This window comes from Scyliorhinus torazame, chromosome 3, assembly GCF_047496885.1.
Source record: "Scyliorhinus torazame isolate Kashiwa2021f chromosome 3, sScyTor2.1, whole genome shotgun sequence".
Lineage (NCBI taxonomy): Eukaryota > Metazoa > Chordata > Chondrichthyes > Carcharhiniformes > Scyliorhinidae > Scyliorhinus > Scyliorhinus torazame.
In genome coordinates, this window is record NC_092709.1 from 245992938 (window position 1) to 246015527 (window position 22590).

Genomic DNA, 22590 nt, shown 5'->3' on the forward strand with positions numbered 1-22590 from the left:
GCACTCAGAATCCACAGTGAGGGAGGTGGAGTCTGATGTACCACTGGTGTCTGCAGCTGCATACCTGGCTGCCAGAGGAAGGCTGAGGCACGATCAATTTGACAAAAGACGAAAGTTGAATCCAAACTGAGGTTTTATTGCTATCAGATGTGGAACCTCCCACAGCAGCTGGCGAAATGGCTGCGAGCAGGAGGACACACACATTTATACCCCGCCTCCTGGGCGGAGCCAGCAGGCAGGAGCCACAGGCGAACCTGTAGTGCAGGTTCTACCGTACATTCACTAATATAGGTACAACAGTGGTTTACCACATTCACACCCTGTTAAAATCGAGTCCGGCGGGGGTGGTGGATAACTGTATACAATAATGATTTTAATATTTACAAAGCAAAACAAATGTCCTTTGACGTCCGTTGGACTGGTCAGAAGTTCAGCCGGTCCGGGGCCTTGATGGTCCTTTGGGAGCGACGAAGTGGTGACGGCGATGTTGGTCCTGACCTGGTCGAAGGTGACTCTGTCAGCGTGCCGAAATCCTTTTCATCGGTGGGTGTGGGCAGGGGGAGAATGGACGGTCCTGTGGGGGGTGCTGTTGTGAGTGACGGAAGAGGGGAGTGTGGCGCCGGGAGCGACGGGGGTGGTGTGGCGGTGGAATCTTCTGGTGCCAGGTCCCTGAGGGAGACAGTATCCTGGCAGCCGTCGGGGAATGCCACGTAGGCATTCTGCTGGAGGTGATACCCCTGCTGAGCAGGAACTGACGCAGCTCATCACTCATGAATGGGGATCCCCTGTCACTGTGGATGTAGGCGGGGAAACCGAACAGAGTGAAGATCGAATTGAGGGCTTTAATGACGGTGGCAGACGTCATGTTGGGGCATGGGATGGCGAAGGGGAACCGGGAGTATTCGTCGATCACACTGAGGAAATATGTGTGATGATCGGTGGAGGGGAGGGGGCTTTTGAAGTCCACGCTGAGGCATTCAAAGGGTCAGGAGGCCTTCACCAGTCGTGCGCAGTCCGGCCGGTGGAAGTGCGGCTTGCACTCAGCACAGACTTGGCAGTCCCTGGTGATTGTCCACACTTCCTCGACGGAGTAGGGCAAAATTTGTGCCTTAATGAAGTGGTACAACCGTGTGACTCCTGGGTGACAAAGGCTGTCGTGCAGGGTCCAGAGTCAGTCTACCTGTGCGCTGGCACATGTACCTCGGGATAGGGTGTCTGGGGGCTCGTTGAGTTTGCCAGGGCAATACATAATCTCGTAATTATAGGTGGAGAGCTCGATTCTTCGCCGCAAGATTTTATCATTTTTGATCTTGTCCCGCTGTGTGTTGAGCATAAAGGCAACCGACTGTTGGTCAGTGAGGAGAGTGAATCTCCTGCCGTCCAGGTAATGCCTCCAAAGGTTCAACGATAGCTTGGGCCTCTTTTTCAACGGATGTGTGCCGAATTTCAAAGGCATGAAGTGTGCGGGAAAAGAATGCCATGGGCCTGCCTGCCTGATTGTGGGTGGTGGCAAGGGCGACTTCTGATGCGTCGCTCTCCACTTGGAAGGGCAGTGTTTCATCTACAGCGTGCATTGTAGCCTTGGCAATATCAGCTCTGATCTGGGCGAAGGCCTGTTGGACCTCGGCCGTCAGGGGAAAGTGGGTGGACCGTACGAATGGGCGGGCCTTGTCCGCATAGTTTGGAACCCACTGAGCGTAATATGAAAATAACCCCAGGTATCGTTTGAGGGCCTTGGGGCAGTGGGGGGGGGGCTCCATGAGGGGCGCATGCGGTCGGGTCGGGCCCCAGAACTCTGTTCTGGACCACATAGCCGAGGATGGCTAAGCGGTTCATGCTGAACACGTACTTCTCCTTGTTGTAAGTGAGGTTTGGAGAGTAGCGGTGCGGAGAAATTTAGCAAGGTTGGCATCGTGGTCCTGCTGATCATGGCTGCAGATGGTGACATTGTCTAGGTACGGAAACGTAGCTCGCAAACCGTACCGGTCGACCATTCGGTCCATCTCCCTTTGGAAGACCGAGACCCCGTTAGTGACGCTGAAGGAGACCCTAAGGAAGTGGTATAGGCGGCCGTCTGCCTCGAAGGCGGTATATGGTTGGTCCGATTTACAGATGGGGAGCTGGTGGTAGGCGGATTTCAAGTCTACCGGTGAGAAGACCCGGTACTGTGCAATCTGGTTAACCATGTCAGATATACATGGGAGGGGGTACGCGTCGAGCTGCGTGTACCGGTTGATGGTCTGGCTGTAGTCCGCGACCATTCGGTGTTTCTCCCCAGTTTTAACTACTACCACTTGAGCTCTCCAGGGGCTGTTGCTGGCCTCGATGATGCCTTCCCGAAGCAGCCGCTGGACTTCTGACCTGATTCAGGTCTTGTCCTGGGTGCTGTACTGTCTGCTCCTGGTGGCGACGGGTTTGCAATCTGGAGTTAGATTGGCAAAGAGGGAAGGTAGGTTGACCTTTAGGGTCGCGAGGCCGCACACAGTAAGGGGTGGTAAGGGTCTGCCGAATTTCAGGGTTAGGCTCTGGAGATTACACTGGAAATCCAGGCCGAGGATTAGTGCAGCGCAGAGGTTAGGAAGAACGTAAAGGCGGAAGCCATGGACCGTGAGCGTGACCATACAGTACCCCCGGATCGCTACGCAATGGGAACCGGAGGCCAGGGAGATTTTTTGATTGGCGGGGTGTATCGTGAGGGAGCAGCGCCTTACCGTATCCGGGTGTATAAAGCTTTCGGTGCTCCCGGAGTCCATCTGGCAAGAGGTTACATGGCCGTCGACTTTCACGCTGGTGGATGCGTTGGTCAGGTTATGCGGGCGAGACTGGTCGAGTGACATGGAGGCGAGCCTTGCTTGGTCGTCGGGTAATGGGGCGGCCGTTGAGTTCAGGTCCTGGAACACTTGTGGTGCCCATGTGCTGAGGGGTAGACAAGATGGCGGCGCTCGAAGATTTTGCGGGTTACAAAATGGCATCACCCATGGAATGCACGTTGTGGGGGTGGGACAAGATGGTGGTGCCCATGAAACACACGTGTTGCGCGGAGGGGAAGACAACAGCGGCCACTGATCGCACGTGGTCTGGGGGGGGAGGAGGAGATGGCGGCGCCCATTGTCCGTGACTGGTGGGGGGAGGGCGATAGCAGCTACTGAGCGGGCCTGGCACACCGTTGCGAAGTGGCCCTTCTTCCGCAGGCTTTACAAAGGGCAGCGCGGGCCGGGCAGCGCTTGTGAGGGTGCTTTTGCTGGCCGCAAAAATAGCATCGGGGCCCCCCGGGGTTCGCTGGCTGGCGCGTAGTGCAGTATTATTGGGTGGGCAACGTCCCACTGGGGCGGCTGTCTGTTGGGTCCACAAAGCGTAGGAGGGATGGGCCGCGCGGTTCGGGGCGTAGGACTGGATGTTGCGCAGAGCGACCGTCATGGAGTGTGCTGCCGTTTTAGTCTCTGCCAGGTCGCGCGTGTCTCATTCTAGGAGCTGCTGGCGTATGATATCTGACCCAATTCCAGTCACAAAGGCATAAGGAGGTCTGAGTGTTCCTTGGCTGTAACGTCCCGGGGACTAGTGGGATTAGGGCCCTCCAGAACTCTTCTCTGGACAAACCAGGTAGTTGAGAGCGAGTGGCGAGCGCTTGCCTGGTGAAGAGCGTGGTTGTCTTCTGCTCGTAGTTGTCCTTGAGTCGAGTCATGGCTTTGGCGTAGTTCGACGCATCCTGGATTAGTGGGAAGACTTTGGCGCTCAGCCTGGAATATAAGATCTGAATCTTCTGAGCCTCCGGAACAGGGGTTGGCGCCGCGTTGGTATACGCTTCGAAGCAAGATAGCCAGTGCTGGAAGTCCTTTCTGGCATCGCTTGAGTGAGGATCCAGCTGCAGGCGATCCAGTTTAATACGGAGATCCATCCTTCAAAACTGATAGCAATAAATTGAGGCACGATCAATCTGACTAAAGACGAAAGTTGAATCCAAACTGAGGCTTTATTGCTATCAGATGTATGGCCTCCCACAGCAGCTGCGAAATGGCTGCAAGCAGGAGGACACGCTTATTTATACCCCACCTCCTGGTGGCAGGGGCCACAGGCGAACCTGTCATGCAGGTTCTACCGTACATCCTCTAATATAGGTACAACAATGGTTTACCACAAAGGCCAAAATGTCCTCATTCAGGCATGTTTGACTTGAAAAGTGTACTTGCAAGAATCTGTGCTTTCCATCAACACCCATGTGGAATCATCTCCCAACCCTATGCACACCTCTTTGCCATAATCACCCAGCCAAACATCACATTCATATCCTTTCCTCCCCATTAAAGCTACTCATTCCATCTACAGGAAAGCAACTGACTTGGATGAATGGGAAAAGAAACCATAAAAATTAAGAGTTCACATCAACTGGTATGATCTCGGAGATGTTAATTGCCACACAAACCAGTGCCCAATGAGAAACATGCCCTATCACAAATTGTATTTTGACCACAAGCAGGTTAGCAACAAATTCAAGTAACACTTTGGGTAGTAGTCATGGGCGACTTTAACTTCCCAAATATTGAGTGGAAACTCTTTAGATCAAATAGTTTGGATGGGGTGGTGTTTGTGCAGTGTGTCCAGGAAGCTTTTCTAACGCAGTATGTAGATTGTCCGACCAGAGGAGGGGCAATATTGGATTTAGTACTGGGTAATGAGCCAGGGCAAGTGATAGATTTGTTAGTGGGGGAGCATTTTGGAGATAGTGACCACAATTCTGTGACTTTCACTTTAGTAATGGAAAGGGATAGGTACGTGCAACAGGGCAAGGTTTACAATTGGGGGAAGGGTAAATACGATGTTGTCAGACAAGAATTGAAGTGCATAAGTTGGGAACATAGGCTGGCAGGGAAGGACACAAGTGAAATGTGGAACTTGTTCAAGGAACAGGTGCTACGTGTCCTTGATATGTATGTCCCTGTCAGGCAGGGAAGAGATGGTCGAGTGAGGGAACCATGGTTGACAAGAGAGGTTGAATGTCTTGTTAAGAGGAAAAAGGTGACTTATGTAAGGCTGAGGAAACAAGGTTCAGACAGGGCATTGGAGGATACAAGATAGCCAGGAGGGAACTGAAGAAAGGGATTAGGAGAGCTAAGAGAGGGCATGAACAATCTTTGGCGGGTAGGATCAAGGAAAACCCCAAGGCCTTTTACACATATGTGAGAAATATGAGAATGACTAGAGCGAGGGTAGGTCCGATCAAGGACAGTAGCGGGAGATTGTGTATTGAGTCTGAAGAGATGGGAGAGGTCTTGAACGAGTACTTTTCTTCTGTATTTACAAATGAGAGGGGCGATATTGTTGGAGAGGACAGTGTGAAACAGATTGGTAAGCTCGAGGAAATACTTGTTAGGAAGGAAGATGTGTTGGGCATTTTGAAAAACTTGAGGATAGACAAGTCCCCCGGGCCTGACGGGATATATCCAAGGATTCTATGGGAAGCAAGAGATGAAATTGCAGAGCCGTTGGCAATGATCTTTTCGTCCTCACTGTCAACAGGGGTGGTACCAGGGGATTGGAGAGTGGCGAATGTCGTGCCCCTGTTCAAAAAAGGGACTAGGGATAACCCTGGGAATTACAGGCCAGTTAGTCTTACTTCGGTGGTAGGCAAAGTAATGGAAAGGGTACTGAAGGATAGGATTTCTGAGCATCTGGAAAGACACTGCTTGATTAGGGATAGTCAGCACGGATTTGTGAGGGATAGGTCTTGCCTTACAAATCTTATTGAATTCTTTGAGGAGGTGACCAAGCATGTGGATGAAGGTAAAGCAGTGGATGTAGTGTGCATCGATTTTAGTAAGGCATTTGATAAAGTTCCCCATGGTAGGCTTCTGCAGAAAGTAAGGAGGCATGGGATAGTGGGAAATTTGGCCAGTTGGATAACGAACTGGCTAACCGATAGAAGTCAGAGAGTGGTGGTGGATGGCAAATATTCAGCCTGGATCCCAGTTAACAGTGGCGTACCGCAGGGATCAGTTCTGGGTCCTCTGCTGTTTGTGATTTTCATTAATGACTTGGATGAGGGAGTTGAAGGGTGGGTCAGTAAATTTGCAGACGATACGAAGATTGGTGGAGTTGTGGATAGTAAGGAGGGCTGTTGTCGGCTGCAAAGAGACATAGATAGGATGCAGAGCTGGGCTGAGAAGTGGCAGATGGAGTTTAACCCTGAAAAGTGTGAGGTTGTCCATTTTGGAAGGACAAATATGAATGCGGAATACAGGGTTAACGGTAGAGTTCTTGGCAATGTGGAGGAGCAGAGAGATCTTGGGGTCTATGTTCATACATCTTTGAAAGTTGCCACTCAAGTGGATAGAGCTGTGAAGAAGGCCTATGGTGTGCTCGCGTTCATTAACAGAGGGATTGAATTTAAGAGCCGTGAGGTGATGATGCAGCTGTACAAAACTTTGGTAAGGCCACATTTTGAGTACTGTGTACAGTTCTGGTCGCCTCATTTTAGGAAGGATGTGGAAGCTTTGGAAAAGGTGCAAAGAAGATTTACCAGGATGTTGCCTGGAATGGAGAGTAGGTCTTACGAGGAAAGGTTGAGGGTGCTAGGCCTTTTCTCATTAGAACGGAGAAGGATGAGGAGCGACTTGATAGAGGTTTATAAGATGATCAGGGGAATAGATAGAGTAGACAGTCAGAGACTTTTTCCCCGGGTGGAACAAACCATTACAAGGGGACATAAATTTAAGGTGAAAGGTGGAAGATATAGGAGGGATATCAGAGGTAGGTTCTTTACCCAGAGAGTAGTGGGGGCATGGAATGCACTGCCTGTGGAAGTAGTTGAGTCGGAAACATTAGGGACCTTCAAGCAGCTATTGGATAGGTACATGGATTACGGTTAAATGATATAGTGTAGATTTATTTGTTCTCAAGGGCAGCACGGTAGCATTGTGGATAGCACAATTGCTTCACAGCTCCGGGGTCCCAGGTTCGATTCCGGCTTGGGTCGCTGGCTGTGCGGAGTCTGCACGTCCTCCCCGTGTCTGCGTGGGTTTCCTCCGGGTGCTCCGGTTTCCTCCCACAATCCAAAGATGTGCGGGTTAGGTGAATTGGCCAATGATAAATTGCCCTTAATGTCCAAATTGCCCTTGGTGTTGGGTGAAGGTGTTGAGTTTGGGTAGGGTGCTCTTTCCAAGAGCCGGTGCAGACTCAAAGGGCCGAATGGCCTCCTTCTGCACTGTAAATTCAATGATAATCTATGATTAATCTCGGACAAAGGTTCGGCACAACATCGTGGGCTGAAGGGCCTGTTCTGTGCTGTATTTTCTATGTTCTATGTTCTATGTTTGGGGATTTTAAACATTAAATTACAACATTTATTAACAAAGGAAAATAAAACTTAAACACACAAGATTACATTTGCACAGTGAATAATAGCTTTACAAAGCATTCCGCCCAAAATGCTTTCTACTTGGTTAGACTCGCAAGTAAATACCCCTTTAGGTAACAATCCCTTATGTTTCACTGTAGAAACTCCACTAATATTAACCCTGAGGCAAAGCTGCTGTCAATTTAGTGAGGCATACCACATGATAGCTCACTCCCTGTCACGTTCTGTAGACATGCCGATATGCATGATGCACGACAGAACATCTTATTTAAATAATTCATTATGAAACAACTGTGTGGTAAAGATAACTGGAGTAAATAAATAACACTAACTAAATATTATAGAGCTACTGCAAAATACGTCTATCCACCAACACAACTTACTCCCAACTCCCTCGAGGCAGAGAGCTGCATGGCAGACCTCCACTGCCACACTGTCACCTGCTGGTCGGAGGTCGTGTATAATATTATACACAAAATTGCTTTATGCATACGATCACACTCCCCACTTCCACTCTGATGTTGATCTTCAAAGTCCAGACACCAGATCACTTTTTTCAATGCCAAGACTTTTCTGTCTTAATTGGATAGCTGATTTAAAACCGCTTTGAATAAACAGACATTGCTCTGGCTTGGCTAGAAAGCTGTCTCAATTTGTCACTTTGTAGCTCCTTCCCCAGCATAGAGTGGCACCCCAGATTTTCTCACTTGGCCACTCCATCTACGCTCTTAACACCTCTCCTTAATTATTATTTTTGCTATTTCACCATGACTTCATTGTCCACAGTACCTCTTTGAAAATTTAATTTCACAGAGTATAAAAATCTTTCATGTTCTCCCTATTGTCGCCACGTTCGGGTCAAATAAAATTTTATGACCTTGCCTTATTTGTTCATGAAACCGTTGCAAGCTGTAAAAGTATTTTCATTCCCGTTGAAATTTAACAACTGAAAACAACTCCCATCCTTATCCCTCCATGCAAATCTCTACCCATTGCTTATTTACGTATGGAAAATTAATCTTAACCATATTTACTTCAAGTGTCTGCCTTTCACATCCCGCTTCTGTAATGTCCTAAACCTTACTAAGGGTAGGGGAACTAGTATGGCAGGGGGGTGGGTACCGGAGCACTAGGTCAGAAGGTGAAAGCATTGAGGGAGAACTAGGGAATAGGGCCAGTATGGCTCTGAGGATGAGCAGACAGCGAGATGTTGCTGAAAACAGCGGGTCTGGTGGCCTGAAGTGCATATGTTTTAATGCAAGAAATATTATGGGTAAGGCAGATGAACTTAGAGCTTGGATTAGTACTTGGAACTATGATGTTGTTGCCATTACAGAGACCTGATTGAGGGAAGGACAGGATTGGCAGCTAAACGTTCCAGCATTTAGATGTTTCAGGCAGGATAGAGGGGGATGTAAAAGGGGTGGCGGAGTTGTGCTACTGGTTAGGGAGAATATCAAAGCTGTACTACGGGAGGACACCTCAGAGGGCAGCGAGGCTATATGGGTAGAGATCAGGAATAAAAAGGGTGCAGTCACAATGTTGGGGGTTTACTACAGGCCTCCCAACAGCCAGCAGGAGACAGAGGAGCAGATAGGTAGACAGATTTTGGAAACGAGTAAAAACAACAGGGTTGTTGTGATGGGAGACTTCAACTTCCCCAATATTGACTGGGACTCACTTATTGCTCGGAGCTTACACGGGGCAGAGCATCCAGGAGGGCTTCTTAAAACAATATGTAGATAGTCAAACTAGGGAAGGGGCTGTACTGGACCTGGTATTGGGGAATGAGCCCGGCCAGGTGGTAGAAGTTTTAGTAGGGGAGCATTTTGGGAACAGTGGCCACAATTCAGTAAGTTTTAAAGTGCTGGTGGAAAAGGATAAGAGTGGTCCTCGGGTGAATGTGCGAAATTGGGGGAAGGCTAATTATAACAATATTAGGCGGGAATTGAAGAACCTAGATTTGGAGGGGATGTTTGAGGGTAAATCAACATCTGACATGTGGGAGGCTTTCAAATGTCAGTTGAAAGGAATTCAGTGAAATTCTTATGAGGAAAAAGAATAAATATGGCAAATTTCGGGAACCTTGGATAACGAGAGATATTGTAGGCCTCGTCAAAAAGAAAAAGGAGGCATTTGTCAGGGCTAGAAGGCTGGGAACAGACAAAGCCTGTGTGGAATATAAGGAAAGTAGGAAGGAACTTAAGAAGTCAGCAGGGCTAGAAGGGGTCACGAAAAGTCATTGGCAAATAGAGTTAAGGAAAATCCCATGGCTTTCTACACGTAGATAAAAAACAAGAGGGTAGCCAGGGAAAGGGTTGGCCCATTGAAGGATAGGCAGGGAATCTATGTGTGGAGCCAGAGGAAATGGGTGAGGTACTAAATGAATACTTTGCATCAGTATTCACCAAAGAGAAGGAATTGGTGGATGTTGAGTCTGGAGAAGGGCATGTAAATAGCCTGGGTCACATTGAGATCCAAAAAGACGAGGTGTTGGGCGTCTTGAAAAATATTAAGGTAGATAAGTCCCCAGGGCCAGATGGGATCCACCCCAGAATACTGAAGGAGGCTAGAGAGGAAATTGCTGAGGCCTTGACAGAAATCTTTGGATCCTCACTGTCTTCAGGTGATGTCCCTTAGGACTGGAGATGAGCAAATGTTGTTCCTTTGTTTAAGAAGGGTAGCAAGGATAATCCAGGGAACTACAAGCCGGTGAGCTTTATGTCAGTAGTAGGGAAATTTCTGGAGAGAATTCTTCGAGACAGGATCTACTCCAATTTGGAAGCAAATGGACGTATTAGTGAGAGGCAGCATGGTTTTGTGAAGGGGAGGTCGTGTCTCACTAACTTGATAGAGTTTTTTGAAGAGGTCACAAAGATGATTGATGCAGGTAGGGCAGTGGATGTTGTCTATATGGACTTGAGTAAGGCCTTTGACAAGGTCCCTCATGGTAGACTGGTACAAAAGGTGAAGTCACATGGGATCAGGGGTGAGCTGGCAAGATGGATACATAACTGGCTAGGTCATAGAAGGCAAAGAGTAGCAATGGAAGGGTGCTTTTCTAATTGGAGGGCTGTGACTAGTGGTGTTCCACAGGGATCAGTGCTGGGACCTTTGCTGTTCGTAGTATATATAAATAATTTGGAGGAAAATGTAACTGGTCTGATTAGTAAGTTTGCAGATGACACAAAGGTTGGTGGAATTGCGGATAGCGATGAGGACTGTCAGAGGATACAGCAGGATTTAGATTGTTTGGAGACTTGGGCGCAGAGATCGCAGATGGAGTTTAATCCAGACAAATGTGAGGTAATGCATTTTGGAAGGTCTAATGCATGTAGGGTATATACAGTGAATGGTAGAACCCTCAAGAATATTGAAAGTCAGAGAGATCTAGATGTACAGGTCCACTGGTCACTGAAAGGGGCAACACAGGTGGAGAAGGTAGTCAAGAAGGCATACGACATGCTTGCCTTCATTGGCCGGGGCATTGAGTATAAGAATTGGCAAGTCATGTTGCAGCTAACTAGAACCTTAGTTAGGCCACACTTGGAGTATCGTGTTCAATTCTGGTCGGCACACTACCAGAAGAATGTGGAGGCTTTAGAGAGGGTGGAGAAGAGATTTACCAGGATTTTGCCTGGTATGGAGGGCATTAGCTATGAGGAGCGGTTGAATAAACTTGGTTTGTTCTCACTGGAATGACGGAGGTTGAGGGGTGACCTGATAGAAGTCTACAAAATTATGAGGGCATAGACAGGGTGGATAGTCAGAGGCTTTTTCCCATGGTAGAGGGATCAATTACTGGGGCGCATAGGTTTAAGGTGCGAGGGGCAAAGTTTAGGGGCGATGTATGAGGCAAATTTTTTACACAGAGGGTAGTGGGTGCCAGGAACTCGCTGCCGGAGGAGGTGGTGGAAGCAGGGATGATAGTGACATTTAAGGGGCATCTTGACAAATACATGAATAGGATGGGAATAGAGGGATACGGACCCAGGAAGTGTAGAAGATTTTAGTTTAGACGGGCAGCATAGTCGGCACAGGCTTGGAGGGCCGAAAGGCCTGTTCCAGTGCTGTACTTTTCTTTGTTCTTTGTTCTTTGTTCTTGCAGACCATCAGTCCCAAGCTTAATTATATTATGCTCAGTCACGGTGCACAAACACAATCATGGAGTCAAGATGAAATAGCAAAAAGAATAATTAAGGAGAGATGATGAGAGCATAGGTGGAGTAACCATGCGAGAACGTCTGGGGTGCCGCTTAACAGAATAACACAATAAACCCCCAAATTATTAAAGACTGTTGTACCCACCCAAGTGTTTCTCTTTGCAACCAAGATGTCTTTCTCTTATGCTTTTTGACGGGCAGCATGATTAATGTGTTGCGTGTTCTGGATCACATACAGGTCACCAACATTTGAAATAGTGCAACACTATTTTATTGAATCATTAACTGTTTAAACATACTCAGACTGTGGGTTAATACAATACTAGCTTTAACTAAAGACCTTTGCCTTGTCCTAACCAGTCAATGCACTCAGCACATGGTGAATGTCTGTGTTACAGGCTGTGAGCTCTGTCCTCCTAGCTAGCTGCAACTCGAATGTGCGGGAACTGTAGGGGCCAGAATTAATCGTGGGAGCGGCCCGTTCACGTCGTCATAAAACACGACAGTGTTTACGGCGGCGTGGACACTGCCGCGGGATTGGAGAATCCCGCCGCTTATTTCTATGCTGAAATCCTCTCGCTATGAAGGCCAACATACCATTTGCCTTCTTACTGCTTGCTGTACCTGCACGCTTACTTTCAGCGGACACCAAGGTCTCGTTGAATATCCAATTTGCCTGGTATCCAATTTGACTAGTATCTATTGGACTAATACTCTCCTTTTCTATTCCAGCCAAAGTGGACATCTTCACATTTTTCCACATTAGACTCCATCTGTCAAAGGTTTTCCCATTCATTTAACCTGTCTATAACCCTTTGCAGACTCTTTGCTACGTTCTCACATATTATTTCTCTACCTTTCTTTGTAACATCAGCAAATTTGTCTGTATACAGTCTGTCCCTTCATCCAAGTAATTAATATGGACCTTAAATAGTTGCACCGAACCTAGCAGTACTCCACTAGTTACAGTTTGTCAACCTGAAAATGACCCATTTATCCCGACTGTTTCCTGTTAGTTAGCCAATCCTCTATGCATATATTAATATATCACCCCCAACACCGTGAGCTCTCTTATCTTGTGCAATACCTTTAACGTGGCACGTAAACAAATATCCTTTGGATCTGTAGGGCTCAGTAGTGGGTTCCTCGCTGATTGTGATTGATAGCGATGATTTAGACTGAAATGTCGGGGCATGATTAAGAAATTTGCAGGTGATAGGAAAACTGGCTGTGTGGTTTGCATTTCCATTGGCACCCAGTGTCCTAATGTGAGCCCAGTCGGGCACCTGATGCATGTTTCAGGTTCGTGCCTTGGACACGCAAGGAAGAAAGTTAACTAATATCGCAGGTAGCACAGTTTCAGTGTGGAGCAGCGCAGGCTACCTGCCTTTTTGTACCTTTAAGTAACTGTTTTCTGTATTTAAAATGGGAGCATCACAATCCAATTTCTAAGCTTCTATTTCACTTGGACCTCTTATTGGATATGATGCAGGTGATGCTGTTCTTGGCTTTCATTCTTCAAACAGTCATTTTCTACCATTCATTTTCTCATTTTCCTAAATGCTCAGCAGCAGAGAGGCAGGTTAGTACCATTCTAGGTTTGCAATGCACAGAACTCTTCCTGCCCTCACTTCACAGCACATTATTCACATTGCAGTTTTTATGACCTCAGCACTGACTGGCTGAAACAATAAAATCACAGCATAGGATGGCGCAGGCCCATAAAATCAGCAAGTCAGGTTTGCTGTTATAAGTGTCCAGCTAAAGTTCTGAGTTGTGGTTAATCTGTTGATGTTCTGTACGTATTTAAATAAAGGATGTAGTTTAGGTCTGCTGTAATCTGCAATTCTCGTAGAGAGTTTTTTTAAAATTGGAAGCAACTTATACATTTTCTCTTTTTCTCTTTTGCAGGAACTGCAAAGCTAAGCAAACACCGATTGGAGCACTGTTATTTTGCTCAGAAGAAACTTGAATTACTATTAGATGAAATGAGCAATATCAATAACTAATGTTTGCACTTCATATGTATTAGAATTAGATTTGCAGCTCAAGATTAACTTTGTATTATCCATATTAGCAAGGTTTTTTTATTAATCCTCGAATGTATCACTGCAGTGCACCTTTCAATAACAGCTAGGCTACTTTGCCCTCTAATAACAACTGGTCGATCAAGTCCACTAATAACTACTGGGCTATTGTACTGTCTAATAACTACTTGGCACAATACCTTCTAATGACTAGTAAGCTACCATACCATTTATTAACTATTAGGTGATTGTACTTTCCAATATCTACTAAATATCATTTATGGGATCCTGGGCTTTAGAAATAGAGGCATAAAGTGCAAAAGCAAGTAAGTTATGATGAACTTTTTATAAAACTCTCGCTCAACCTCAAATGAAATATTCCACATAATTCAGGGAAAAGGTGGAGACATTAGAGAAGGTGCAGAAAACATGTATGAAAATGGTTCCAAGGATGGAGGACTTCAGTTACGCGGATAGATTTGAGAATCTCAACATTGTTTTTCTTGGTGAAAAGTAGGTTGAGAGGAGATTTGATAAAATTATGAGGGTTGTGTACAGAGCAGATAAACTGTTCCCACTGGTGCAAGGGTTGAAAACCAAAGGACACTTGTAGTCAGGACAGTTTCTTTGAGCAGTAACTTTTCATGCCAACTGGGGTGCAGGCTATTTTAGACATGGTAATAACTGGGCTACCCTATGATTTAATAACTTCTTTGTAAAAGAGCCTCTCGGCAACAACGATCATGGACGACAGAATTCCACATTCAGTTTGAGGGTGAGGACAGAATTGTCTAAAGTGAATGGGGCAAAATAGGTTAAAAGGTATGACTGTAGAGAAACAGTGGCAGACATTTAAGTCTGTATTCCATTAAGAAAGAAAGACTCTGTGAAGGGTGCACCATCCCTGGTTAACCAACAAAGTTAATGACAGTATCGAATTGATCAGAAGTGTGTACGGTACTGTGAAGATTAATGGCTGGTCAGAAAATTGGACAGATTTTAGAAATTAGCAAAGAATGATTTAAACAATAGTAAGGAGTGCAAAAGCTATCTAGATATATAAAAATAGACATTAAGAATTTGTACAAGTATTTAAAAACAAAAAGAGTAATTAAAGTGAGCATTGGTCCCTTAAAAGTGTGATAATGGGGAATTAATAATGGGAAAGGCAGAAATGGTGGAAGCAATGAACAGGTATTTTCTGTCTCTCCTCAATGTAGAAGACACAAAAAGCATACCAAGGATACTTGAAAATCAAGGGGTAAAAGGAAGGAAGGAACTTAAGATAATCGCCATGGAAAAGGTACTGGGAAAACTATTAGAACTAAACGTTGACAAGTTCCCGGGACCTGATAGCTGCAGAGATCGTTTGAATCTTCCAAAATTCCCTAGATTCTGGAAAGGTCCCAGACGATTGGAAAATCACAAGTTAACACTACTGTTCAAAAAAGCATGGAGCTAGGAAGAATGAAACTACAGGCCAGTTAGCCTAAAATCTGTCAGGGAAAATGCAAGAACCATTATTATGGAGGTAATAAGAACATAAGAACTAGGAACAGGAGTAGGCCATCTGACTCCTCGGGCCTGCTCCACCATTCAATGAGATCATGGCTGATCTTTTGTGGACTCAGCTCCACTTTCCGGCCCGAACACCATAACCCTTAATCCCTTTATTCTTCAAAAAACTATCTATCTTTATCTTAACAACATTTAATGAAGGAGCCTCTTCTGCTTCACTGGCAAGGAATTCCATAGATTCACAACCCTTTGGGTGAAGAAGTTCCTCCTAAACTCAGTCCTAAATCTACTTCCCCTTATTTTGAGGCTATGCCCCCTAGTTCTGCTTTCACCCGCCAGTGGAAACAACCGGCCCACATCTATCCTATCTATTCCCTTCATAATCTTATATGTTTCTATAAGATCCCCCCTCATCCTTCTAAATTCCAACGAGTACAGTCCCAGTATACTCAACCTCTCCTCGTAATCCAACCCCTTCAGCTCTGGGATTAACCTAGTGAATCTCTTCTGCACACCCTCCAGAGCCAGTACGTCCTTTCTCAAGTAAGAGACCAAAACTGAACACAATACTCCAGGTGTGGCCTCACTAACACCTTATACAATTGCAGCAGAACCTCCCTAGTCTTAAACTCCATCCCTCTAACAATGAAGGACAAAATTCCATTTGCCTTCTTAATCACCTGTTGCACCTGAAAACCAACATTTTGCGACTCATGCACTAGCACGCCGAGGTCTCTCTGCACAGCAGCATGTTTTAATATTTTAATCATTTAAATAATAATCCCTTTTGCTGTTATTCCTACCAAAATGGATAACCTCACATTTGTCAACATTGTATTCCATCTGCCAGACCCTAGCCCATTCACTTAGCCTATCCAAATCCATCTGCAGACTTCCAGTATCCTCTGCACGTTTTGCTTTACCACTTATCTTAGTGTCGTCTGCAAACTTGGACACATTGCCCTTGGTCCCCAACTCCAAATCATCTATGTAAATTGTGAACAGTTGTGGGCCCAACACTGATCCCTGAGGGACACCACTAGCTACTGATTGCCAACCAGAGAAACACCCATTAATCCCCACTCTTTGCTTTCCATTAATTAACCAATCCTCTATCCATGCTACTACTTTCCCCTTAATGCCATGCATCTTTATCTTATGCAACAACCTTTTGTGTGGCACCTTGTCAAAGGCTTTCTGGAAATCCAGATATACCACATCCATTGGCTCCCCATTATCTACCGCACTGTTAATGTCCTCAAAAAATTCCGCTAAATTAGTTCGGCACGACCTGCCCTTTATGAACCCATGCTGCGTCTGCCCAATGGGACAATTTCCATCCAGATGCCTTGCTATTTCTTCCTTGATGATAGATTCCAGCATCTTCCCTACTACCGAAGTTAAGCTCACTGGCCTATAATTACCCGCTTTCTGCCTACCTCCTTTTTTAAACAGTGGTGTCACGTTTGCTAATTTCCAATCCGCCGGGACCACCCCAGAGTCTAGTGAATTTTGGTAAATTATCACTAGTGCATTTGCAATTTCCCTAGCCATCTCTTTTAGCACTCTGGGATCTCCTTGGTGATAACAATCCTCTCAAGGTCCTCACCTGTCATAGCCTCATTTCCATCAGTCACTGGCATGTTATTTGTGTCTTACACTGTGAAGACCGACCCAAAAAACCTGTTCAGTTCCTCAGCCATTTCCTCATCTCCCATTATTAAATCTCCCTTCTCATCCTCTAAAGGACCAATATTTACCTTAGCCACTCTTTTTTGTTTTATGTATTTGTAGAAACTTTTACTATCTGTTTTTATATTCTCAGCAAGTTTACTCTCATAATCTATCTTACTCTTCTTTATAGCTTTTTTAGTAGCTTTCTGTTGCCCCCTAAAGATTTCCCAGGTGTAATGGTGTGACATTTAGAAAATCATAATACAACCAGGCAGATTGATTCCCTGATTTATTCCTCGGTTAAAGGGATTATACTTGAGAGTGTATTGGAGGCATATTCCATCATTTGAAAAGAGAATTAGGTGATTATCTGTGGAAAACAATTGGCAGGACTACATCAATGAGGCCGGAGAGTAGGCATAACTGAGTTGCTCTTGCAGAGAGCTGGCATGGACATGTTAGGCCGAATGGCCTCCTGTGTTGCAACCATTCTATGATTCTGTGAAACTAAATACCATACGCTCTAACAATTACTAAGCATCTTATCCTTTAACATTTACTCCACAGATAACAACTGGACTACCGTATGATTTAATAAATACTAATACCATAACCTCTGATTGTTACTGGGGTATCATTTTGCCTGTAATAACTATTAGGCTGTCGTACTATCAAACAACTTGTGCCAAACCCGCTAATAACCAGTAGGTCCTGTGCCTCCTAATAAATACGAGGGTTAGTGCACCCTCCAGTAATTAAAAGACTATGAGAATGTTTTTATCTGTTTCAAACAATGGAGTGTTGAACATGCAATCTTTTATGGTTGGTTTGATAAACATTCAAACTGATCTGAAGGAAACTGAACAAAACTATTCCCAGTTACGAGATGGGAAATAAATTACATTTTGAAGAATATGTACATAGATAATTTCTATTGAAAAAATTTGCATTCAAGGTAAGGGTCTTAAGTATCACAATTAATAAGAGCCTTGATTTTCCATCTTGTTGTTTGGATAAGAAAATACCTAAGCTGTGGAAAGAGGTCGTGCAAACATATTAAATTTCTCTATGTAAATTGTGCTCTTGCATGTTACACCAATAATGTGCAGTATGTGAGAAACGATGATGGAATAACTGCTGGAAGGCGGCAGGTAGGCATTGTAGCGATTTCAGATTATAAAATAGAGTAAATTGTTTCTTAAAATAGCTGCTGAGAGTGCCTGTCACCAAAAGCTAAAACAGAATGTTATCATTTATTGCGAGGGGAATTGAATACAAAAGTAGGAAGGCTATGCTTCAATTACATAGAGCTCTAGTGAGACCACATTTAGAGTACTGTGTACAGTATTGGTCACATTTTTTAAGGTGTTGCAAACAACTCAGAGAAGGTTTACCAGACTAATACCAAGAATGGGTTGTCTTATGAGGAAAGGTTGGACAGGTTAGGCTTGTATCCTCTGTAGTTTAGAAGAGTAAGCGATGATTGAAATGTATAAGATCCTGAGGGGTCTTGACAGGGTGGATGTGGAGAGGATGTTTCCTCTGTGGGAGAATCTAGAACTAGAACCGGAATTTTCCAGCCATTCTCGCCGGAAGAATCTACTGGTCCCGCCGACAGCTACGCCACGGGTTTCTCGGCAACGGGGGTGCGCAGAACAGGAAGCCCTGTTGACAGTGGAGAGACCAGAAGATCCCACCTCCGGTCAATGGTGGGCTGCCTCCACAAAATATGCGGCTGGGGTTGCAGATAATCCCCGCCCTTAGGAAGCACTGCTTAAAAATACAGGGCTGACCATTTAAAATGAAAATGAGGCAAAAAATCTTCTCTCAAAAGTTTTGTGAGTCTTTGCAACTCTTCTTGAAAAGGTGGTGGAAGCAGATTCTTTGAATATTTTTAAGGCAGAGGTGGAAAGATTATTGGTAAGCGAGTGGATCATAGGTTATTGGGGGTAGGCAGGGTGCAGATTCGAGGCAACTATCAGATCAGCCAAGATCTTGTTAAATGGTGGAGCAGGCTCAAGGGGCCGAATGGCCTACTCATCCTTCTTGTTCTTATGTTAATTTTGAGAACACTGATTGAATTTTGTCTCGTTTCCCATACTAATGCAACTTTGGAGATAATTTAATGATAGTATTGAAATGACATTAATTTAACAAACCAAAGAAGAAACAGCTCTGTTATGAGAACAGAGTGAACATTGGGGAAGCTGTGGCACAGTGGTATTGTCGTTGGACTAATAATCCAGAGACACAGGATAATGCTCTGGGCACCCAGATTCCAATCCCATGGTTGGTGGAATTCAAACTCAATAAAATATCTGAAGTTAAAAGTCTAATGAAACCATTGTCAATTGTCGTAAAAACCTCTGGTTCACTAATGGGTGTCACCGTGGCACAGTGGTTAGCACTGCTGCCTCACAGGGACCCGGGTTGGATTCCGACCTCGGGTGACTGGATGTGCTTTTCCTCCCTGTGTCTGCGTTGGTTTCCGTCGGGTGCACTGGTTTCCCCCCACAGTCCAAAGATGTGCTGCTGTGTATTGGCCATGCTAAAAAGCCCCTAGGTGGGATTATGGGGATAAGGCCGGGGATTGGTACAGACTTGATGGGCTGAATGGCCTCCTTCTGCTCTGTAGGGATTTTATGATTCTGCAATTAAAGCTGTCTAAACTACTGGCCGCCAGGAACAATTCCTAACATTATTGTAGCGTTCATAATATTATCAAATGAAGCACCAAACTTCTATCTGTGTGAAAAACAGATATATTTTATTTTGCTTGTGCTTCCTACCTGAAATAATAATGTTTCAATGGCAACAAAATTCAGTCAAATCAATTGGACTAAATACTGGACTGGGCTAAATCTTGCATCACAGGTAACTGCAGAGTCTACTTATGTGACTTAATTGAAGAGTATTTTGTGAATTTTAATTGATTTTCAACGTGATTGAACAGACAGAGGGCTGTTGTTGATTCAACACCATCATTAGGTAAATTTTTTTGGATCCGTCTTTTAATTCTTTACTCATCCACTTTCAATAAATAAGTTGGTGGTTGGTAAGGGCCAGGATTCAGCTGCCTTCACTGAATTTAAACTCTTATGGCACTAACAATGTATTAGCATTATTGGTGGGTGGTGGGGGAGGTGGGGGCACAAAGATGGTGGTGTAGTGGTAATGGCACTGGACTAAGTAAACCAGGGATCTAGGCTAATGTTGTGGGGGCATGGGTTCACATCCCAGCTGGTAGAATTTGAATTAAATTAGTAAAATGTGGAAGATTAAACTCATCTCTAATGGTGACCGTGAAACTATCATCATTGGCTGTGGAAAAGAAATACCCACCTGGTTCCTGCATGCCCTTATAGGGAAGGAAATCTGCCTGGTCTGACCTACATGTGACTCCAGACCTACAGCAATGTAGTTAACTCTTAACTGCCCTTTCAAATGGCCTAGCAAGCCACCAGTTCAAGGGCAAATAGGAACGGGCAACATCTTGTCAGCGACACCCACATCCGATCAAATAATTTGCACATATTTGAACAGTTGCTTTTAAGCTTTACATGAAAAAAGTGCAGAAAGGCCATTCAGCCCATGTACGTGTGTGTGAAAATACCATTGGAGCCTACTGATCTCCTACTATTACTCAGATAGAAAAACCACCAGTGACACTATTCCCGAGTTTTGTTGGTCTCCTGGCAGAGTTACTGTGATAGACCATGGAATTCACAGGCGTTCATTGAATTTTGATGAATAGAATATTTCTCCAGTAACTTTTTGTGACAATGCATTAAACTGAAATCTGAGTAAACCAATTCTGCTATTAACTAATGATATATTAAGATGACCAGAGTACAAGTACTTAGAATTAGAGATTTTGCTAATTCTGAACAGCAGTCTGTTACCTTCTATTGTATTGATTTCAAGATATATGGATGATTTGAACATGGGCTTAAGAAGTAACATCTTAAAATAAGCAGGTGAAACAGGTTGCCTAGCAGCAAGATGGACCCACAAAGGTTTTGAAAAGGCCGGGGCCCAAGATTTTTTCAGAGCACTTCCCACTTTGCTGCACTATCTTTGCCAGAAAGGCAGCAATTTTGGCAAAGTTACTGCTGCGCAGAGACAAGTCTTGCATTGAGCTGACATGTTGCTAGGAATTATGTACCTGGGTTAAGCAGAGGAAGAATCAGCTCAACAGCGGTTTTAGTTGAAAAGTCTGTATGTGGGACACAGATAGGATAAGGGCACCAGTGGAAACAGACAAAGATAATAATATTGGGAGTGACTCAATAGCGTGGAGAATGGGGGTAATTTTCACTTTGTGTGTAAGTGTAAAATGGGCGATATTCGACCTTCCACACAGTCAATGGAAATGAAAGATAGGACCAATGCAAAAGCAGGCGACTGAACTGATGATCTCACACATTTTACACTATCGCCTAAAGTCAAATTTATCCCTAAAGAATTTGAGTTACCATGTTTACACCGTTCATGCTGCTGCTGTTGTTTGCTTTATGTGCAGATTCTGATTGTCCTATTCCCTTTGTGTTTTTCTTGGTCTGTTATTTGAAGAGCCGATATTATTGTCTGGCTTTTGTCTGTTTAATAGAAAGAACTTAAAAATACACTGTGGATAATAGTTTGGGGTATTTTTATAACATCTCCTACTGTTGTAAATTTAAGTTAGATAATACTCTAAGCTAAAGCCTTATCGGTAACATGCTTTTGCATGCTATTTTGTTCTAGACCTGTAAGCTACCCTTCAGAACAATTTATTTAAAGCGCTTGACTGAAAGGCTGGAGAATTTGAGAATTAAATGTGTGAAAGCCAGCTCCCAGTTTTAGCCCCACTGTCGTGACTGATCAATATGTACTTTTGGAGCTATTGTTAGACATACATGTCAAGATAGTTTGTCGTCACAGGTTATGGTCACAACAGAAGCCTCTTTATTTCCATTATTCCTCTGGAAATAGGTGGTATTAATCATTTGCCTTTTGTTGTTTTCCTGCAATTATAACACAACTGTCTTATTTTGCATAATTAACAGTTGTTGCAATTTTTCACTCTGCTTAAAAACTTTCCTATCAATTATATATTTGGCTCTCTCTCACACTTACCTTCCACCTTCCACCCCCTGACCCGCCTACCACCCCTGCCCAGTTAATGTCTCTTGCTTTTCAAAGGTATCCTCTTTCCATTGTCAGGCTCCTATGTGGGGATGTTGTTTACTCTTAGACTGCTGTTGTTTTACGTCAGTTGTTGAAAAAGTTGTAAATGAGACGTACCAGTTTAACTTAATGTACATTGATATAATACAGCAATAAATGAGGTCAATGTTTCTAAAGTGTATGTCTGTGTCTTTGTGTTTTTTTAAAGCTAAATCTTATAGGTAAGGTGCATTAGCCTGATGAATTTCTTGCATTAACCTTCAGAATTTTTTGTTCATCTTGGATTGGGCAGTTGTGCAATTTATGACCAGAAGATGGCATCAAATTGCTTTTTTTAAAAATCTGCGGTTTCAGTCAAAAGGTAAAAAGGATGGAAGGACTGTGCATTTTGTAGAAGCTGCATTTGAAATACATTTTGGAATGGGCACAATTTAACAGAAATTAAACAGAGGACGCGATTGAACAGCCTCGCTGAGCCCGAAAAGCAGCTCGCCGAGGCACAGCTGGGCTGATAGAAGCCGGGAGACCCCACTCCTAATGTGATCTCGCAAGACGTTGTGATGGTAAATCCCGTCCATTGTGAGCAGGATCACTTTTTGGCAGATCTGCATATTAAGGTGAGTCAGCTAGTCTCACTTTAAAATGCAGTTTCCAGAGGTACCCGAGATGTTGGGATCTATCCCCTTTG

The 22590-nt window shown here is 44.5% G+C and overlaps 1 protein-coding gene across 2 annotated transcripts in view; it reads left to right on the forward strand.

Moving 5' to 3' along the window:
• Positions 1–22083, forward strand: part of LOC140409038 (embigin-like) — a 108231-nt gene extending 86148 nt beyond the window's left edge. For both annotated transcript variants that reach the window (XM_072497075.1, XM_072497076.1), the window contains exon 9: positions 13426–22083. In XM_072497075.1, coding sequence (XP_072353176.1) covers positions 13426–13440 — 15 coding nt within the window. In that variant the 3' untranslated portion in view covers positions 13441–22083. The remainder of the gene's footprint in view (positions 1–13425) is intronic.
• Positions 22084–22590: the final 507 nt, after the last annotated feature.